Here is an 18,127-nt window from a genome sequence, read left to right on the forward strand (position 1 = left end):
CTAACTGAGTCAAATACAATCGTTATCCATCACTTGTACCCATATCTGATCATGAGAAGAAATTACATCACTGAAAAATTGGTGAGAGATATAAACTGAACCGAATACAAAGCGATGCCTCTAAAATATAGACAAAATGTTCTAATTAGTTTGAGGACATGACCGGCAGAGTTCTCTTGGCGAGAACAAGCATTGGCAATTCATGATCAGACAAAGGGGTGAAAAAGGGGTGAAAGAAACTTTGGCAGTGCGCGCTATTTGTAGTTTGCACTCGTGTTCCAATTTTGCACTGGTGTTACATGAAAAGTGCACTTTTTTTTTTAGCCGATCAGACGCGCGTAATTTTTTCATGTACACTATTACTAACTCAAAAAGAGACATTCAACCTGAATAAAGTGTTAACAAACGATACAATTCTCGAACGAAAATACTTGCTGTTACCCTAAATTCAAATTAGCGCATGCATGGATGTCTCTGAAATCTTTGTATTACGGAGATAACCGTCTATGGGCTTTCGGCACTCGCGTTTCAGCAGTTCTTGTAGGGTTTAACGATAACGGAAAAATCTGAACAAAAGTTTTTCCTAATTTTTTCTATTTATCTAAAACTGCGTCCGTTTAGTTAATCTCAATTCAACAGCACTCATGCATTCCGCCAAGGGTAGTGGCACCTTTACAGTGATCTCATTATGTCCTCATAAAGTGAATCATAATCTCTATTCTTTTGGTGACAGTATTCGGTGCGTGTTCGTGGAACGTAATGTCAGTGCTGGGATACGATGAAATAAGGGCAAGTAGCTGAAATTTTGTAAAACATTGGAAGGATTCAGCTCAGTGGAAAGCCCATAAGTTTGCTTTTCAGCTGATTTGCGATGACTTCCAAATGACAGTTTGTCTGCGATAAACACGACTAAAATCACTCAAACAACTACCGATTGACCAGAGGGAAAGCACCGATTTTAGAAGCGAAATATAAGCAAGCTTTGGTTTCATCGACGACAAACTGTTCTTAACGTAATGAAATAAAGCCGAGAGTGGCAATTATTACCATAAAGTGCTTCATTGTATACACTTAGTCTTAGGAAACATTGCATGAGACGAGGAAAAGTCAAATTGTTACTCGGGTAGCAGACATTGACAGTATTTACGTTTTTATCTAATTTTTACTGAAAAATTTGCAGCGCTTGGGAATTCAATATCTCATTTGAAAGAGCATAAAGTATTCTCGATATGAATGGCGTCCCGAAAGTTAAATAAAATTTTCTTTTAACACAATATTACATTGGTAATTGAAAGAAGATATCTATTCGATTGAGTTTTAATACCCACAAAATCATTCATAAATCAGCTTAACATGAGATTTGACCGAAGTTATTGAGTTCTGAGCTTTTTCTAAGAGAAAAACTGTCGCGATCCCTGATATAAGTCATTTTTATGAAGAAAAAAACAGCAATGTAAAGATTATTTACATTCGTCCATTTATCACGAGCACGTGCTAATATTCCAAGAAAGCTTCCGCTTACCTCAATCATTCCGCTTATAATTTCGCGCTAGGAGCCCAAATTACTCTCTAAATAGCTTGGGGAAACCTTGAAAACTGTCATCCTTGTAAAAACCATGTTTACAAGCTCACAAATTGCTTAGGTACATTCACTTCCAAGAAAGACCGCGAAAAACCCGCAACAATATTTTGCACATTTGCTCACAACTGTCCTGGCTAAGATTCGCTAAATGATTGGTCAACTTCACTTCCTGTCGACCAAATTTGGTGCTGACCGGGTGTAATGCAATCTCCCGCGCAAGAGAGGGAGAGATAGAGCGCTTTCAAAGTAATACAGCTTCCTCGAAGCCAATATCCGACAAATACATCGTTAACTTATTTGATCTGGATATGTAAAACTTAACACAACCGATAGTAATCGTAATAACACTTCAACCCCTTAGGGTAACTAGCATCTATTTTCTCTAAGGTATCACCGCTAAATTAACCATAAGGCTTATGAGAATTTAACTTAAAGTGCACTTGAATAGATTGCAGATATAGAAGCCAAAAGAAATGGGGCTAAGACAGATTTTAAACCCTTGCCGCCTGATACGGTAGAAGTTGGGCGCTATTAGCAAATGTTTCTATTATAGGTGTGTAGACTGTCAATGTTCTGATCAAAACACGGTGATGCGTTTTGATAGCGACAATCGACAGAACAGGCGCGAAAAGTTAGTATATTATTTCGAGACCTTATGGAAAAGAGAATTAACTAGAATATGTTTCATAAAGAACTTGGCACAATCTAAGCAGTCTTAGGTACGCATTTACTAACTACGAAGCCACAAATATCGTTACAACTCTCTTACTACTCTTCACTCATTATCCCAGAGCAAGAGTCTTGCGGAAGCTACTAGAATTAAAATAAACAACTTCTAGAAACAGTATTAATTCATTCAACGCGGCAAGCATTGGCGCAAAGAGAAGGTTTCTTTGATTAAAATTCTCGCCGAACTTATCATCCAAGGACACGCGTCTCCCGGAATAAAGAAACGCCGGTGAAGGCTTAGCCCGCAACGGCCGAATAATGGTCCTACGCCAAGGTTATTTGTATTTTTGAGGTTTCGCATGCCCTAATTGCAAATGCTCTTTTTAATTAAATAAAGAATTGTTTAACAGAGAGAAGAATGCGGCCGCATGGTTAAGAAGCATTCATATTACCCTTGATAGAATTTGGAAGTTGTCTCAACCAACAGTTTTAACTAATTACACGTAAGTCTTTCATTTCTCTCACAGCTGCACGCGAGAGTCTAAGTGCACGCTTTTATCATAGCATCTGACCGTAGACTGACTGACTTTTTCGCGTTAAAACTAGTTATCTCTACAAGGACAAGATTAGGCAAGGCCTTTGACAAATGTGCATTTTAATCAATACATGTAAAGTTAGTATCCACAAAGTTTCAACACGAGTGAATTCGTTCCTAGTAAATAACTGTATTTCTCACTGATTAATCAGTTAGACAAAAATTGCTTGACGTAAAAGATTACACAAACAAAAAATTTCAGTATCGAAAATGAGACTGCAAGTTTCCTGTGTTGTTGTTTTGATAAAACCGTTTGGAAACCGCATTGAAGATAAATATAAGATGGAATTTATTTCGTCTTTTAGCACATATTTCAGTTATATCCCTTTTTATTCACGTTCTCGTCTTGTATGTGTAAGAACGAAGCAATAGCTTTTCTAGTTGCATATAGTTATCATTTTTTCCCCATAAAATGCGAGCGACGAAAAGCAAAAGCTTGCAACTCCAGATCAATTGCTAGTGTGTGGCTTTTTATCGCCTTCAACAATAAAAAGCTTGTGCAACTTACACCTAAATTTTGAAATCACTGATTGAGCGTCAAGCAAAAGCAGAGTGATCTATTTAGACAGTTTTTCCGAAAAAAGGCCAGAATATTCGCCATAACTTGCGTGCCTCGCGCGAAATGAAGCTCACATGTAAGTGTAACGAATGAAAACTCAGTTGGAATAGGGTTGTGGATTCCAGAAAACACAATTTATTGACTGCTGTTTAGTCAACTATCACTTGCCTGTGTTTTTTGGGTTGTGAAAAACACATACATTGTAAATACACATGCTATACTACGGCTTCTGAGAGAATCAAGAAACACGGTTCCATTCTGAACTTATTACTTATTCCGTCTTCGCGGCGGTGGGTGATAACTGAAAAAATACATAAAATCTTAAGTTTTAGTCTTTTTCAGCAATGTGAAAAGACTGTAATTAGTGCCTTGATTGCAAAACGAGGACAGTTGTCATGCCACTGAAATAATAATAAAAAAACCCCGTGGCACCGGAGAAAGGACCGCTACTTCGTTACCTGTTGTCATGTGTTGCCCATTGCCAACGATGATACGCGAAGGGCCTGGCGATGCATCGAGACTGTCAGAAATATAGCGTTTGATACTTTAATATAGTTTCATTAACATGTTTCAATCAATTTTCCTCCGTTTTTAAAAGATCGTCTTATTTCTAAGAGCTAATAATACCCGTGTATCGGGCGTAGCTTACCTGTGGTTGCTGAAGGTGAAAAACGCCTTTGAAACACTCTTAAATAATTGGTTAAAGAATCTCAATATGGCAATAAACAAATAAGACTTTGCTGTAGGTAACATTTAAATTACCCATGATTCCGCTTTCAAGTTTTCACAAAGAACTGAATCGTCCAATCAAAGGCATCTAACCTAATCAGTCACATTCGAGACATACATAATAGGCAGAGGCGAGAACGGTTTTCATCTAGCAGAGTAACCTTATAAAACTGAAGCGGCTACAGCACCAGCATGGAGTTTAAGTCATTCTTATATCAGGTACGTAGTTCCCGTGTCAAAAACGATAGCTTGATTATACAGATTACTCAAGAGAACTTTTCATCAATTTAAACTAGAGACTAAAAAGGTTTTCTTTTTTGGTTGTGTGTGTGGCACTACTCACGAAAAGAATAATTGACGATGTCAAAACACCTGGCGATGTTTTAAGAATTTCAAAACAGCAACTTACATTTGGTCTGGGGTGCTGAGTAACATTCAAATTACCTTTGATCAAATTAGCAATCAAAAGCAAATTTTCAATTAAAAACATCCACTTTCTACACACACATAATAGTCAGCTGCGAGAACCGACTGTTTCATCCTCTTGTTTTGTATGAGCACTCCAATAACTAACAAACAGTAGAGACAAAGATCAAAGAAAAACAAACTGCTTAATCTTCCTGTTTATCCGCGTTACAAGACCAGCATAGAATTCGAAATACTCCAATATCAGGTACGTCGTTCCTTATTCAGTCAAAAGCGATCATTGGCTAACTAGATTACCGAGCTTCTCATTCAAATTAAGTATAAAACTATGAAGGTTTTTCATTCCTTTTTCTTTTTCCTTCGGTAGTGTTCCGATAAATTCGCGAAGGGAACATTTTGACGAAGAATCACCTGGCGATGTTTTCCCTCGTGTGTGCATGAATTTGTTCAGATTTGAAATCACTTTATCAGCGAAATCTTTAACGAGAGGATCTAATATGTTTTCGATCTGGAAACTTTCTTCGTTTCATTAAATATAATTCTTTCTACAAATATGGAAATTTTAAAATCCTCTACCTCTGAAACAATTTAGAATTTGCACGCTGATCACTTTCGAGTAGAAAGCCGGCTGAACTTGCTTAGGTCCGAACAGTTTTAAAACATCTATAATGAAAGACTGGACAGAGCTATAAACTACCTTTTATATCGGTTTAGAAATGTAACGGGAAACATTTTTTTTCCTTTTTGCCACGTAAAAGCTGACTAATTCTTCTCGAAATCGCTCCTTTCTCATTTTAGGATTTTCTCTTGGGGGGTGGGGGGTGGGGGGGAGAGAAGTTGCAGCCTATTGGTATTGAAAACAAATTATGTATATAATTTTAATGTTTTTAGAGAGAGAAAGCCTAAAATGAGAAAGGATATATATATATATATATGGAGTGGGCAGAACTTGCAGCCTATTCGTATTAAAAAAAAAAATTTAAATTATGTATATAATATACATTATATATTTACATATTTATATACATAAATATTCGTTTTTATACGTATAGGCTGCAGTTTCTGTCCCCCCTCCCTCCCATATATATATATATATATATATATATTTTTTTTTTTTTTTCAACGCCTGAAAATGTTTTTCTTTCGATAAGGGTTTACTTCGGTGGCCCATAGAGGACAAGCTATCCACTTTTTAAAATCAATTGTATCACGCGATAAATAATGGTAATTGAACTAAGTGGAGTGCAATTTGGGCTTAAATCATATGCATGATTTCAAAATTGAACGAGCACGCAGCGCTAGTTCGATTTGAAATCACAAGTATGATTTCAGATCAAAATTGCACGACACAAGGTTCAATTACCACTTTATTACATCCATTTTGAAATAGCTCAAATACAGGACTTGGTCAGTTCAAATATTTTATTGAAGCAGTACTGAGCTGGTTTGAAATCAAATTCAACTATTTTTTTGGGGGAAAAATAACAGTTTTGGAAACAAAAGTTGCAGAATTTGCCACATAATACTCTTTGTCTCACATTTTCCTGCACAGCCCAAATTGCACTCCACAAGGTTCAATTACCACTTTATTACAACCATTTTGAAATCGCCCAAATACAGGACTTCAAATATTTTATTGATGCAGTACTGAGCCGGTCTGAAATTAAATTCATCCATTTTTTGGAGTGGAAAAAGTAAGAGTTGGCAAACTGTCAACAAAAGTTGCAAAATTTGCCACATGATACTACTTTGTCTTTCATTTTTCTGCAATTTGATCGGTTACTTTGAGCAAGCCTTCAAATCTGATTGGCTGTTTTGTTTTTAGTGTAGCCTCCTCATTGGCTGGGAAAAAGATGCGATTTAAAGCAAAAAACGGTGTGATTCGTGAATAAATCGCACCAGTTAGAGCTAATCATATTACAGGGACCACCAGTGATTTCAAAATGGATGTAATAAATCTCATTTATCGCGCGATGAAATCAAAATATCGCGCGATAAATGGGAAACTTGTTAGGTCTCACGTGATCGGCTGTCACGCACGTTGTTTCCGTGGACGAGACAATAATGGCTGCAACAGTTGGAAAGTTTTTTCTTAATGGGGTTGGCAATGCCTTTCTCGCGCGACAGTAAATCTCATTTATCGCGCGATAAAATTGAATTTCAAAACATTTCTTTTCAATCAATAGGGGGAATTCAAATTTGAACCAAAGAAGCGATACATCAGTTGATACATCAGTTGACCTAAACCTTACGCATGTGAAGACAACGTGGATAACGAGCTTAAGCGGCACGCTTGACTGAAATAATGGCGAGTTCAACGGAAGATGGAAACCATACAATCATAAACCAAGAATACTCCTGCGGTGTAGGTCTTAAGGAGATACATAATGTAATAATCTCAATTTTGAGCATTCCTCTTCTCATCAGTTCAGCTGTAGGTAATGTTCTGATCATCGTTGCTCTTCAAAAGGTTTGTTCTCTTCATCCGCCATCGAAGTTTCTTCTCAGTTGCCTTGCGTACACAGATTTGGTTATGAACCTCATCTGCCATCCTCTTTTTGTTGCTTTTTCTTTCTCCCCAGAGAAATCGATTTTTTGTTACACCCTTTGGATCCTTTTTATCATCGCGGTTTTTGCGTTTAGGGGTGTATCTTTGGCAACAACGACTGCAATTAGTGTGGACAGACTTCTTGCTCTATTGCTTGGGCTTAGATACAGGCAGGTGGTAACTGTGAGGCGAGTAAAATTCCTTACTATTTTTCTCTGGCTTATAAGCGCTTCTGTGGCAATGGTAGCATTATATAGTCTACATCTTGCTTTTCGCATAGTCCTGGCAGCATTTTTATCTTGCGCAGTAACCTCTTCATTTTGCTACATCAGAATTTACTACAAACTTCGTCTTTCTCAAGCACAAGTGCAAGACCAAGGTCACCAAGGACAACCAAATCAAGAAGGAATCCAAGTGAACAGAGTGCGATACAAAAAGACAGTGTCCACAGCACTTTGGGTTCAAGTACTATTTCTGGCTTGTCATCTCCCATCTGGTTTATTTTTAGGTTTTATTACCATCACTGGATTGAATACACCATTCCTTTGGTTTTCTTTGGCTCTAACAATGAGTCTGTTGTTTACCCACTCAGCTCTGAGCCCATTGCTGTGTTGCTGGAGGATAAGAGAATTAAGGCAAGCAGTAAAGGACACGATTAAAAAGTTTTGTTGTTTATCGCAGCACGAAGCAACTTAAGAGTACCGTGACTTCAATAAGATTTAATGAGTCATAGCATAGCCTTTGCAGCATTTTTATCTTGCGCAGTAACCTCTTCATTTTGCTACATCAGAATTTACTACAAACTTCGTCTTTCTCAAGCACATGTGCAAGACCAATGTCACGAAGGACAACCAAATCAAGAAGGAATCCAAGTGAACGGAGTGCGATACAAAAAGACAGTGTCCACAGCACTTTGGATTCAAGGACTATTTCTGGCTTGTCATCTCCCATCTGGTTTATTTTTAGGTTTTATTACCATCACTGGATTGAATACACCATTCCTTTGGTTTGCTTTGGCTCTAGCAACGAGTCTGATGTATGCCTATTCAACTCTGAGCCCATTGCTGTATTGCTGGAGGATGAGAGAATTAAGGCAAGCAGTAAAGGACACGATTAAAAAGTTTTGTTGTTTATCGCAGCACGAAGCAACTTAAGGGTATCGTGACTTAAAGAAGATATAATGATTCCTCCGTTAGTTAAAACGTCAGTCGAGAGGCTTGACCCAACCGAGTCAAATACAACAGTTATCCATCACTTGTACCCATGTCACTGGAAAAAATAGGTGAGAGATATAAACTGAATCGAACACTAAGCGATGCTTTTAAAATACAGACAAAATGTTCTAATTAGTTTGAGGACATGACCGGAAGAGTTCTTTTGACGAGAACAAGAAATGGAAATTCAGGCAAAGAGGTGGAAAAATGCGAGAAACAACAACAAAGATACAAATAACATCTTTCGGGATTAATTTAAATATAAGTTTAAGTAACAACGTGATTTCGAGTGCAATTTGGTGTTAATAAGCACGAGTAAATTTGTCAAATACAACCACATCTCACGAGCTCGTAAAACGCATCACAGAAAGTCAAGACCGGCGAAACTTTGGCAGCGCGCGCGCGCTATTTGTAGTATGCACTAGTGTTACAGTTTTGCACTGGTATTACATGAAAAATGCACTCGTTTTCAGCCTATCAGACGCGCGTAATTTTTTCATGTACATTATTACTAATTAAAAAAAGAGATATTCAAACTGAATAAAGTGTTACAAAGAAAAAAATTTTAGAAAAAGCCCAGCGTGAACGTATCAAAAAACCCGGATCATTTTTCCTTTTTTTATGTAATAAGTTTCCTTTCAGCTGATTTACAGTGACTTCCAAATGACGGTTTGTCTGCGATAAACACGACTGAAATGGAACTTTTAACAATCACTCAAACAACTAATGACTGACCAGTGATAAAGCACCGGTTTCATAAGCAAAAAGCAAGCACGCTTTGGTTTAATCGACGATAAACTCCTGTTCTTAAAGTCTTGAAATAAAGCCGAAAGATGCAATCATTACCATAAAGTGATTGTATACACTTAGAAATATAAAAAGAATGAAAAGGCTATTCTTAACACGCAACCTTATCTGGATAACCCAGTATGTGCTTCATATCAGTCCCTGTAAAGATTTTTGTCTTTGTATTAAGATACCAAAGCATCTAGATACATACTGTTCACTTCACCCCCTGGTGATGTTTCGCCGTCCCAATAAGAACCAGCTTCCTCTGATCATCTACAAAAACAAACTAAACTGCTAAGCCGCTTCAAGCTTAAGTTCAAGTTTTGAACGCCCTGTTTTTTGATTGTCACAACCGACTGAAAGCCGATTGCTCACGAAAAACACGGCAAACATAACCAACAGAGGAGAGACTTATTTATGCAGCGAATATATTGCTTTCCGTTGCACAATGTTTTCTGATATCATTATACACTCACTGTCTGGCTTTGACGGGATCGGATACAATTTTTGCCTCTTTTTTCGTCTGAAAGTCTCGATGTTTCTTTCAACTAGCTTTGTCTAAGGAAACATTGAGACTTGAGGAAAAATAAATTGTTTTTTCATCTGATTTAGCGGGAAAATGTGCCGTGGTAAAGCATGCAATATCTCATTTGAAAAAATGACTTTTAAGTCTTTTCGACTTAATTGGCGTCCCAAAAGTTTACAATTATTTTTAAAAACAAAGGCTAGGTTGGTTGAATGTTGCAAAGAAAAGTGAAAAAGAAGCCAAACATTTAGAAAGAGAAAGGGAGAGATAGAGAGGCTCAAAGGAATACAACTTCCTCGAAGCTAATATCCGACCAATACATTGTTTAACTTATCTAGATATGTAAAACTCAACACAACCGATGGTAATGGTAATAACCCTTCAACCCTTTAGGGCCTCTAGCATCTATTTCTCACTAAGGTTTCACTGCTGAATTAACCATAAGGCTCATGAGAATTTAACAAAAGATCTCAAACTTGAAAAGCTCTTGATGTTGTCCGCGACTAAGTTTCCTCGTTACTTCCGTGCATAGGAAATGTATGTAGAATATACATGCTGATGTTGGGGTGTTATGGGTCAACTGGTCAAGGAAACTTCACATGCATAAGCGCTAAACCTGTATTAAGTGCCGCTCTCGCCTGGAGCGGTCCTCTCCGCTTCCCTTCGAAAAAAAGTTTTCTTTTATGTTTGGTTCAAATTTCCTCTCATTCACGTGCACATGTACGCACATAGTTTACAAAAGATCCAGCTGGGAATTGCCCTGAGACCTGAAATGGGTAAACGAAACATACAAGCTAAAGAGATCAATTGTTTTGGATGTGCAAGTTTTGACTTTCGTTTTTTCACTTTGGATGAGGAAAAAGTCAAGTCACTGCACTTCTTTTCAGCATTTCTGTCGCAGCGTTTTGTAGCATTTTATATCCAAAGTATTGCTTTAGGCATAATCTCTGTTGCACTTTTATCGTACAGAGTAACCATAACTTTCTGCCTCACCAAAATATACCTCACTCTTCGCCCTTCTCAGCAGGCACAAGAGCAAGACCAAGATCACCAAGGACAACGGAAAGACTGTCCACAGCACTGCGGGTACAAATTACATTATTGGCTTGTTATCTCCCAATCAGTTAAGTCTCAGGTCTCATAACCACGGGATTACAAACGTCAACAATTTTCTTCCTCTGGGCGCAGACAGCTTTAATTCGACTCGTAACCCATTCTGGCCTGTACAGCTTGAAGATGAGAGATATAAAACAAGCAGTGATGGGCTCTATCAGAAAATATGCTTCCTGTCAAATTAAGCGTTTAAAATAAGATTCATAACGGGAATGATCTTTACAGTTGAAGTGCATGCATTTGACTTGATTGCAGACATAGAAGCCAAAAGAAATCGGACTTAGACAGATTTTAAACCCTTGGCACCTGATATCAGGTAGAAGTCGGACGCTATCAGCAAACGTTTGTATTACAAGTGAGTAGACTGTCGATGTTCTGATCAAAACACGGTAACGCATTTTGATAGCGGCAAGCGACAGAACAGGCGGCGAAAAGTTGGTATTTTATTTGGAGACCTATTTGAAAAGAGAATATGTTTCATAAAGAACATGGTACATGTATACAGATGATGGAAAGAGGGTTGTTGATTGAAGACGGAATATAGAAAGCAAAGGAAGAGTGAGTTTTCCCTGAATGACCTATTTAATGATTATACAACAATTGCTATGTGGGAAACAGGCTCTCACGATGACCACTGACGAGCATTGCGCAAAAAAAGTTGAATCAAGCAATCACTGTATTGATGTAGACAAAATTGAACATAGAATTATGAAATTTCAGTTATATAATGAAAACAACACGTAGTTTTGTTTAAATAATACATTTCGAAACTGCTCCCTTCAGGAAAACCAGCTTTGATGGTTTGTCATTTTTCATCAAACTTGTGTTTAAAATTCACAAGAACTATTTACGACCCTTGTTATTGATATAAGTCTCTTTTACTTTGCAAGGGGTGGGGGAGGGGGAGGATGGGGCGCAGTAGTAGCACCACAGGAGTATTGTCTGTGTTCTGTTTTTTTTTTCATCTTGAGTTTCAAATGAAATGAAATTATAGCTTAACCTCGCTTGGGTTCGCCACAGAGGTCTGTATAAAATATTACAGACCGCTGAAGGAGGCCGCGAATTCGAAAAGGCCTTATATGCATCATCCTAGGACACGCGTCTTCTGGAATAAAGAAACACAGGAGAAGATATTTTTTAATTTCTCCTATCGAAGGTTAACCCGCAACGACCGAATTATGGGCTTAGGCTAAGGTTATTTGTTTTTTTAGGTCTCAGCGTGCCTTAATTGCAACGCTCTCTTTGTTTAAATGAAGAATTTTCTAACAGAGGTAAGAATGCAGCTGCAAGGTTGAAAAGCACTTACATTACCTTAGATAGAATTTGAAAGTTGTCTTAGCTAACAGTTTTAACTAATTCAACGTAAGTTTTTCATTTCTCTCACAACTGCACGCAAGAGTTAAAGTGCTCGCATTTATCATAGCATCTGAAGAGAGACTGCCTGACTTTTTTGTGTTAAAACCAGTTCTCCCTACAGGGGCAAGATTAGGGAAGGCTGTTTTCAGCAATACATATGTAAGGTTAGTATCCGCAAGGTTTCAACACCAGTGAATTCGTTCCTTGTTAACAACTGTATTTCTCGCTGATTAATCAGTTAGACAACAATAGCTGGATGTCAAAGATCACTCATGAAAAAATTTCAGCACCGAAAATGAGACTTTGCAAGCTTCCTGTGCGTTGGTGTTTTGATAAAACGGTTAGGAAACCGCATCGAAGATAAATCATGATAAGGTGGAGATTAATTCGTTCTACTATAAGTATCAAATATATTTATCGATATATATCTATATATCAAATATATCCCTTTTCATTCACGTTATCGTCTCGTATGTGTCAGAACGGAGCAATGGCTTTTCTAGCTGCATATAATTTTCCCTTTATGAAATGCGAGAGACGAAAAGCAAAAGCTTGCAACTCTAGATCAATTGTTAGTGCGTGGCTTTTTATCACTAGTTCAACAATAAAAAGCTTGTGTAACTTACACCTAAACTTTAAAAATCACTGATTGAGCGCCAAGCAAATGCAGAGTGATCGATTTGAACAGTTTTTCCAAAAATAAAAAAAACCCAGAATATTCGCTATAACGTTTTTTATAAGTGACTGGCAAATACTCGGCATAGTTAAGGATGACTAACGTTATCTTTAACAGAATTGCCATTCGTTAGTCCATTTTACAACTTTTCTCTATAATGAAAAAGTACTTTTTAATCTTCAGGAGACATTCACATCTGCACTGAATGACATTTGTCTCAACTGAAGCCAAAGAAGGTGACTGCTGAGATGAAATTCTTCTTGTGTTCCGACAACTTGCGGCGTGACGAGCAAAACCGATACGCTCGACTGAAATAAAGAATGGCGAATGCAACTGAGGATGAAAACCCCACATTTACAAACCAAGAATTTTCGGGCGTTTCAGGGCTTACATTAGCTCATAAGATAATTGTGTTGATGCTTGGTATTCCTCTGTCCATTAGTGCAGTTGTAGGAAATGTTCTGATCATCGTTGCCCTTTACAAAGTGTCTTCTCTTCACCCGCCGTCAAAACTTTTGCTCGCCTGCCTTGCATTCACAGATTTGAGCGTCGGACTTATTGCGCATCCTCTTTTTTGTGGTCTCTTATTTCAGACAGAGCGCCCGAGTAGTTATTCCGGGGTTTTGATCGTTCTTAATACGAGTTTTGTGTTTAGTTTGGTATCTTTGTCAACGATGACTGCAATAAGTGTCGACAGACTTCTCGCTCTGTTGCTAGGGCTAAGATACAGGCAAGTTGTAACTGTGAGGCGAGTAAAAATTTCCATCGTTGCTCTTTGGATTTTGTATTCTTCTGTCGTAATGATGGCGATTTACGGCAATCGACGCATGGCTTTTGGTATTTCCTCTGCAGGATTTGTAATGTGTATAGTAATCTCCACTTTCTGTTACACCAAAATTTATCGCACACTTCGTCTTTCTCAAGTACAAGTCCAAGACCAAAGTCACCAAGGACAACCGAATGAAGAAGGAACTCCACTGAACAAAGAGCGATACAAAAAGACAGTGTCCACAGCACTGTGGGTTCAAATAACATTACTGGCTTGTTACGTACCGTTTGGATTAATCTCACTTTTTGTAATTACCGCATCGCGCACGCCGTCGATTGTCTTCGCCTGGCTTCTCAGTATAACGCTTCTGTACTTTAACTCGACTCTAAATCCATTACTGTACTGCTGGAAAATGAGAGAATTAAGACAAGAAATGAAGAACGCCATCAGAAAAATCTGGTGGATATCAAATTAAGCGTTAGAGTAGATAGCACAAATGATCCTCACACTTGAATAGCAGTCGAACAAATCTAGACAAAGTACCTGAAGAGTAATGGCCTGGACAGAGTACCAACTCGTGCCTCCTGGATCAGATACTTGTTAAGGGTTATTACCAGAAGTCTCTATTATAGGTTAAACTGTCTATGTTCTGATTAACAAGCAGCAATGTTTACTGAAATCGAGAGCAGATTTAAGATATGATTAATATGTGGTCATTGTAATGACAGCCTAAATAAGTTGGTGACCGTGACCTTTCACAAAAGCAGAGTTAAGTTTGTTAAGCTAACATTTATGATGAAAAATACCGACAAATCTATTTACATAATATGTATGCAAACAGCAACCATTAGTTAAACCAACTACATGTTTTACACGTGCAAGAACTGTTCAGGCTTTAAGCGTTTTCACTTGGCAGTGGAGATAATTTTCCAAATTACCGGCGCGTCTCTTAAATGTGACCCATACCACAAGAGAGAAGTTTAAATTGCTATGCAGAGTCGTTCCCGATGGTCTTCAGAGTGCTTAGGTCGGCACGTGCGGCATGATAACACGGAGGGTGATTGGAACGAGAAAGTGTCAGTCACGCGTCAACACTTTCACCCCTCCCTTACCCTCTGCGTTCCCGGCGTGCCACGCGCCACGCGCCACGCGAAATGAGGCTAACGTGCAAATGTAACGAATGGAAATTCAGTTGGAGCGACATCGTGCAACATAAGTAGCATTATTGAGCGATCGCATTACAGTTCGTTGTTGACTTTCAGGGCGGCTCTTGATCAAGAACACTTCCTCATAGCTATTCTTCTCAACTTCATAGTTGCCACAATTTAAGTTCATTATCAGCCCTACAAAGTGTATCGTCTGTGCACCCTGGTATTGTTACGATTACATCATTATTACATCACTTTGCAAAATGTCAAGAAAGTTCCAGAGTGTTCCATAATCGAACTCGCTTTACCACTATACCAAAACAGAAAACAAAAGCGTTGTGTTGAGAAATCTTTCTCTAGCTTCAGTTTTATTTACTAACTATCAAGAGTGACAACGCGTCTTGTTGCCATTTCATGACAGCAGAATATAATTGTCAAATGCTTTTAATACAGGGCCAAGTCTTGATTTCATTTTGACTCCCTGAAATCAACTAAAAAAATTAGATTTCACCAACTTATTGGCGATATCTTATTAAAAATTCGCACGAAACACCAAGCTGGTCAGGGCGCCTTGACGGTCTCAATTTTGCCATTCATTTTGGTTAGTTGACTGAACGGCTCTTTTGAGGAAACGGGTACTGTATTGTAGTAGCTCATTCTTATTTACTTTTGAACGCAAAAACTAGATCTGTCGCGGAATCTATACGGACTCCGCAGTCGCTGGTTAACTCGATATCAATCGAAGAGGACTGTATACTAACTTCTTTTCCAAGTTTTATTCTCGACGAACTCCGCCGACGTTAAGACAATTCATTCTACCAATTCTCTTGTTGTAACAGTTCAAAGTTAACGTTCTCCCAAATTTAACTTAAACTATATCTATTACGGTCTTTCATAGTCCGCCTTGCGTAACTACCAGCTAGTACTTTCCCTACAATCACGAGTGCAGTAAATTCCCAAGCCAACCTATCGTAATGCGTCTATATTTAACTCTTATTACCCAAAAGCACGTTTCTCCTTCCTTATTAGGCGGACTAAACGCGTGCAATTACATCTCTGTTACAATAAATCAACTGCAGACTTTGTAAATGTACCATTGTTATGAAATCTGTTACACTCTCAAATGCAATCATTTACAATTCCGTCACATAATTAATATTTACGAGGACATTTAATCAATGACTTGAATCGAAATTAATATTCCTCGACACTATCAGCAAAAATCGTGCGTTTAAGATTTTAAGACCTACCAACAACACATTACTGGGTGCATCAGGAAAAAGGGGCACGAAAAGCCAATATTAAGTCATTTCCTGTGGCGAAAATTGTCTTACGTATTTCTTTAGCACTCGGAATAAAGTGAATTGCTTATTCTTTCCAGCGACCTCTTAATTTCAAAAGGTACCCCGGGATCATTGATTACTTAGCCCTTGAAAAATAGAATATTTAAAATGCTCTGGTATTTGGTGATTTTCATTCGACAGCAACGGAACGTTCAAAGTTTGAAACGCACGTGCAAAATTGTTTTTCTCCCTTAAGCCTTTCGCCTCGTCACGTACTTGAAATGTTGACTGTACTGTCGCTGTTCTATGTAAGTTCCTAATGCGATGATAAACAACTTCATGAGGTGAGTTGCCGCAGGATTTCCACGTGAGAGATTTTCCTATAGAGACGTGTTTTTTAGTTGGAAGAGTTCAAATGTAACTTGTCTTTGAAAAAAAACGGTTTCCCACAACGTTTGGCATGATCGCAAGTCAAAGCCAAAATGAGGAGCTTTAGATAATTGCATTTAGATTTTAACATTTTACAAACTTCAGCGGGATAGTTTGAAGAATCATTTTCATGATTATCACGTTGAAGCGACTGCTGTGAACTGATCCTTCTCGGCTTAAAACAACAAAAAAGAGTAAAAGGAAAAAATCACACCGAAGCAATGGAGAATTTAACAGAAGATAGAAAATATGTGGCAACAAAGCAAATGATCTGTACTTCTGGTCTTGGAGCAGCAGCCAGTCATAAGATATTGTCTTTGACGTTGACAGTTCCTCTATCCATCACTGCAATTTTGGGAAATATTTTGATCATCATTGCTCTTCGAAAGGTATCCTCTCTTCATCCACCGTCGAAACTTTTGCTCGGCTGCTTGGCGTGTACCGATATGGGGGTGGGCCTTATTTCGCATCCTCTTCTCAATGGTCTTTTTCTTTCTCCAGAGCGCTGGTTTGGTTGTGACGCCTTTTGGATCCTTTTCAATACCACCGGTTTTGTGTTCGCTGGTGTATCTTTGTTAACAATGACCGCAATAAGCGTAGACAGACTTCTTGCTCTGTTGCTGGGGCTAAGATACAGACAGATGGTAACTGCGTGGAGAGTGAAAGTCCTTATTATTGCCCTTTGGCTTTTTAGCACTTTAGTTGCAATGGTAGCGTTTTACAGTCATCGTCTCGCTTTAAGCATCGCTTGTGCAGCACTTGTGTTGTGCATTGTAATCTCTACTTTCTGCTACAACAAAATTTATCGCACACTCCGTCTTTCTCAAACACTCGTTCAAGGCCAAGTTTATCCTGAACAACCTAATGGGGAAGGAATTCTGCTAAACAGAGCACGATACAAAAAGACAGTGTCCACAGCATTGTGGGTACAAATGGCGTTACTGGCTTGTTATCTCCCTTTTGGTTTCATCTCCGTTTATATGACAGCTGGATTGCACACACCGTCAATTCTTTTCGCCTGGGCTCTGACGATATCTCTGATGTACTTTAACTCGACTCTAAACCCATTCCTGTACTGCTGGAAGATGAGAGAGCTAAGAAAAGAAGTAAAAAACACGGTAAAACAGTTCTTTTGCCTGTCAGGTTAACTGTGTGATGCTGCGCGAAGCAATTGAGAATCATTTCTCCGTGTGGATGAGATGTCAGCCATACCTCGAGTGCCCTTCCGCTACCCTTACAGTTCAATGTTACTCGTGTATTTGTGAGGTATTCTTTAGTGAAGAAGATCACTGACAGCGTGAATAAAATTATCACTCTAAAGAACCTCAAGAGGCGGTCAATTTAATGCGAAAGATTCGCGAGGAAATTTATACCAGCTTTATAAAGCATACTTCTTTAACCAATCGAGCCCTGTGTGACTAGCATCTAGTTTCTCCTTTCAGTAGTACTGCTGAATCATTCATTTAAGATCATGAGAATAAGGGAAGTGATCGCCAACCTAAGAACTTTGATCGTTAAACAATTTCTCCTTGTCAGCACCAAACGAAAAACAGAGAAGAGTATGGAGAATATGGATACTGATGTTAGGGTGTAAAGGGTTAACTACATAACGAGGCAACATTTGCAGTGGTAAGGAGAACTGCGAATCCTTTCGCGACAGTAAGAAGACTGGTTAACTTTTAGCACCAGAACACTTTAACCTTTTAAACTGGACAA

At 38.4% G+C, this 18,127-nt stretch overlaps 3 protein-coding genes across 3 annotated transcripts; all 3 read left to right on the top strand.

The window, feature by feature from the left end:
• The first annotated feature begins 6,865 nt into the window (after positions 1–6,865).
• On the top strand, positions 6,866–8,262 carry LOC131797067 (prolactin-releasing peptide receptor-like). Its single transcript, XM_066172443.1, has 2 exons — positions 6,866–7,616; positions 8,075–8,262. The coding sequence occupies exons 1-2, from the start codon at positions 6,866–6,868 to the stop codon at positions 8,260–8,262; spliced, it is 939 nt and encodes a 312-aa protein (XP_066028540.1).
• Positions 8,263–13,102: 4,840 nt separating this feature from the next.
• Positions 13,103–14,026, top strand: LOC131797066 (adenosine receptor A2a-like). The gene has a single exon (XM_059114680.2). It carries the CDS (start codon positions 13,103–13,105, stop codon positions 14,024–14,026), a length of 924 nt encoding a protein of 307 aa, XP_058970663.2.
• A 2,267-nt stretch (positions 14,027–16,293) lies between these two features.
• Positions 16,294–18,126, top strand: LOC131797033 (trace amine-associated receptor 9). The gene has a single exon (XM_059114648.2). It carries the CDS (start codon positions 16,633–16,635, stop codon positions 17,557–17,559), a length of 927 nt encoding a protein of 308 aa, XP_058970631.2. The 5' UTR covers positions 16,294–16,632; the 3' UTR covers positions 17,560–18,126.
• The last annotated feature ends 1 nt before the right edge of the window (position 18,127 follows it).

The sequence above is a fragment of the Pocillopora verrucosa genome, chromosome 9 (assembly GCF_036669915.1).
Source record: "Pocillopora verrucosa isolate sample1 chromosome 9, ASM3666991v2, whole genome shotgun sequence".
Taxonomy (NCBI): Eukaryota; Metazoa; Cnidaria; class Anthozoa; order Scleractinia; family Pocilloporidae; genus Pocillopora; species Pocillopora verrucosa.